General features: G+C 35.3%; 1 protein-coding gene across 1 annotated transcript; it reads right to left on the bottom strand.

Annotated features, from left to right (window-relative positions):
• Nucleotides 1-317: 317 nt before the first annotated feature.
• GEMIN6 (gem nuclear organelle associated protein 6) lies at nt 318-725 on the bottom strand (the record flags this gene model as incomplete). The annotated part of the gene is made up of 1 exon (XM_018575995.1): nt 318-725. A coding segment is annotated over one exon (388 nt), but the record flags the coding sequence as incomplete, so codon positions are not given.
• Between the last annotated feature and the right edge of the window lie 385 nt (nt 726-1110).

Raw genomic sequence — 1110 nt, 5'->3', positions numbered from 1 at the left:
CTGAAAAATGGCCTGGCAAGGAAGGGGGTCTAAACACCTGGAACTTGATTTTTTTTGTGCTTTTGCCTGCAATTTTTGGTTGGTGACAGTGTCTAAGTGAAGAAAGTCTGGCCATGACAGAAAGCACACATTGACATACATTGGAAATGGCCAGTTATCACAATCAATGCTCAAATTCTGAAGTAATAGCTACTATTGAGCTATTGCTACCCTTTTGATTACGCTTTTGTTCTGTTATAAATGTCAGGATCTTGATTTGTTTATCGGTCTTGAATAAAAATAGAATAAAACACATATGCATCAGTTTAATCTTTTTATTTGTCTGAACAGAAAAGTGTTAAAATATAGTGTTGCACTGGCTCGTCAGATAGCTTTGTAACAGTCCTTGTACGCGAGACAATATAATTTCATTAGTGCTACTGCAGTTATCTGGTCCATAGGGAGGGTCAATACTTAGTACTCCAGCTACACACAATGTCCTCTGTGATTCTCCTTGTACAGTAATGGGAATATTGTTTTGCTCCAGCCAACTTTTCAAGCTTTGTTTTCTTGTCTCTAGATCCTCACTAGTGTGTAAACTGGTTTCACAAAGGCTGAAAATATGTGATAGTCTCTTTCTAATGATGTCATCTGGTTCACTGAATGCCTCTACTTTCTGTATTGCATGCCCCATTACTACCCGAACCTGTGTTTTCTGGGCTTCTTCAAAATTAGCCAGGACAACACTGAAAAAATAAAATGTTTTAAAGAATGCGATCAATAAATGTTATAAAATAAATAAAAGCTGATAAATACTGCTGGATTTCTCAATATCTCTGCATTAATATAACCTAAAAGGTGGTGTTTTTCTAGTCATAAAACTACAAAGAGAGGACCGAATTATACAAAAGAGTCAGTTAATTATACTTCATTTATTTGAGGAAAATTATCCAAAGTTACATATTTGTACATGGCAAGAGTAAAGTAGGGTATACAGGGGTAAATTTTTGCACTAACGTTCGTACGAAAAATCAGTTAGAATGTTCGATAATGCCATCACAGGATTGGCGATTGTCGTTCGAAATTTCAATTCAGTTGTGTTTTTAACATTTGATTTTAAAATGATTGGAG

The sequence above is a fragment of the Nanorana parkeri genome, unplaced genomic scaffold (genome assembly GCF_000935625.1).
Source record: "Nanorana parkeri isolate BGI_ZX_2015 unplaced genomic scaffold, ASM93562v1 scaffold8201, whole genome shotgun sequence".
Lineage (NCBI taxonomy): Eukaryota > Metazoa > Chordata > Amphibia > Anura > Dicroglossidae > Nanorana > Nanorana parkeri.
Note: the sequence above shows the minus strand (reverse complement) of the source record. Positions and strands in the feature narration are given on the sequence as shown.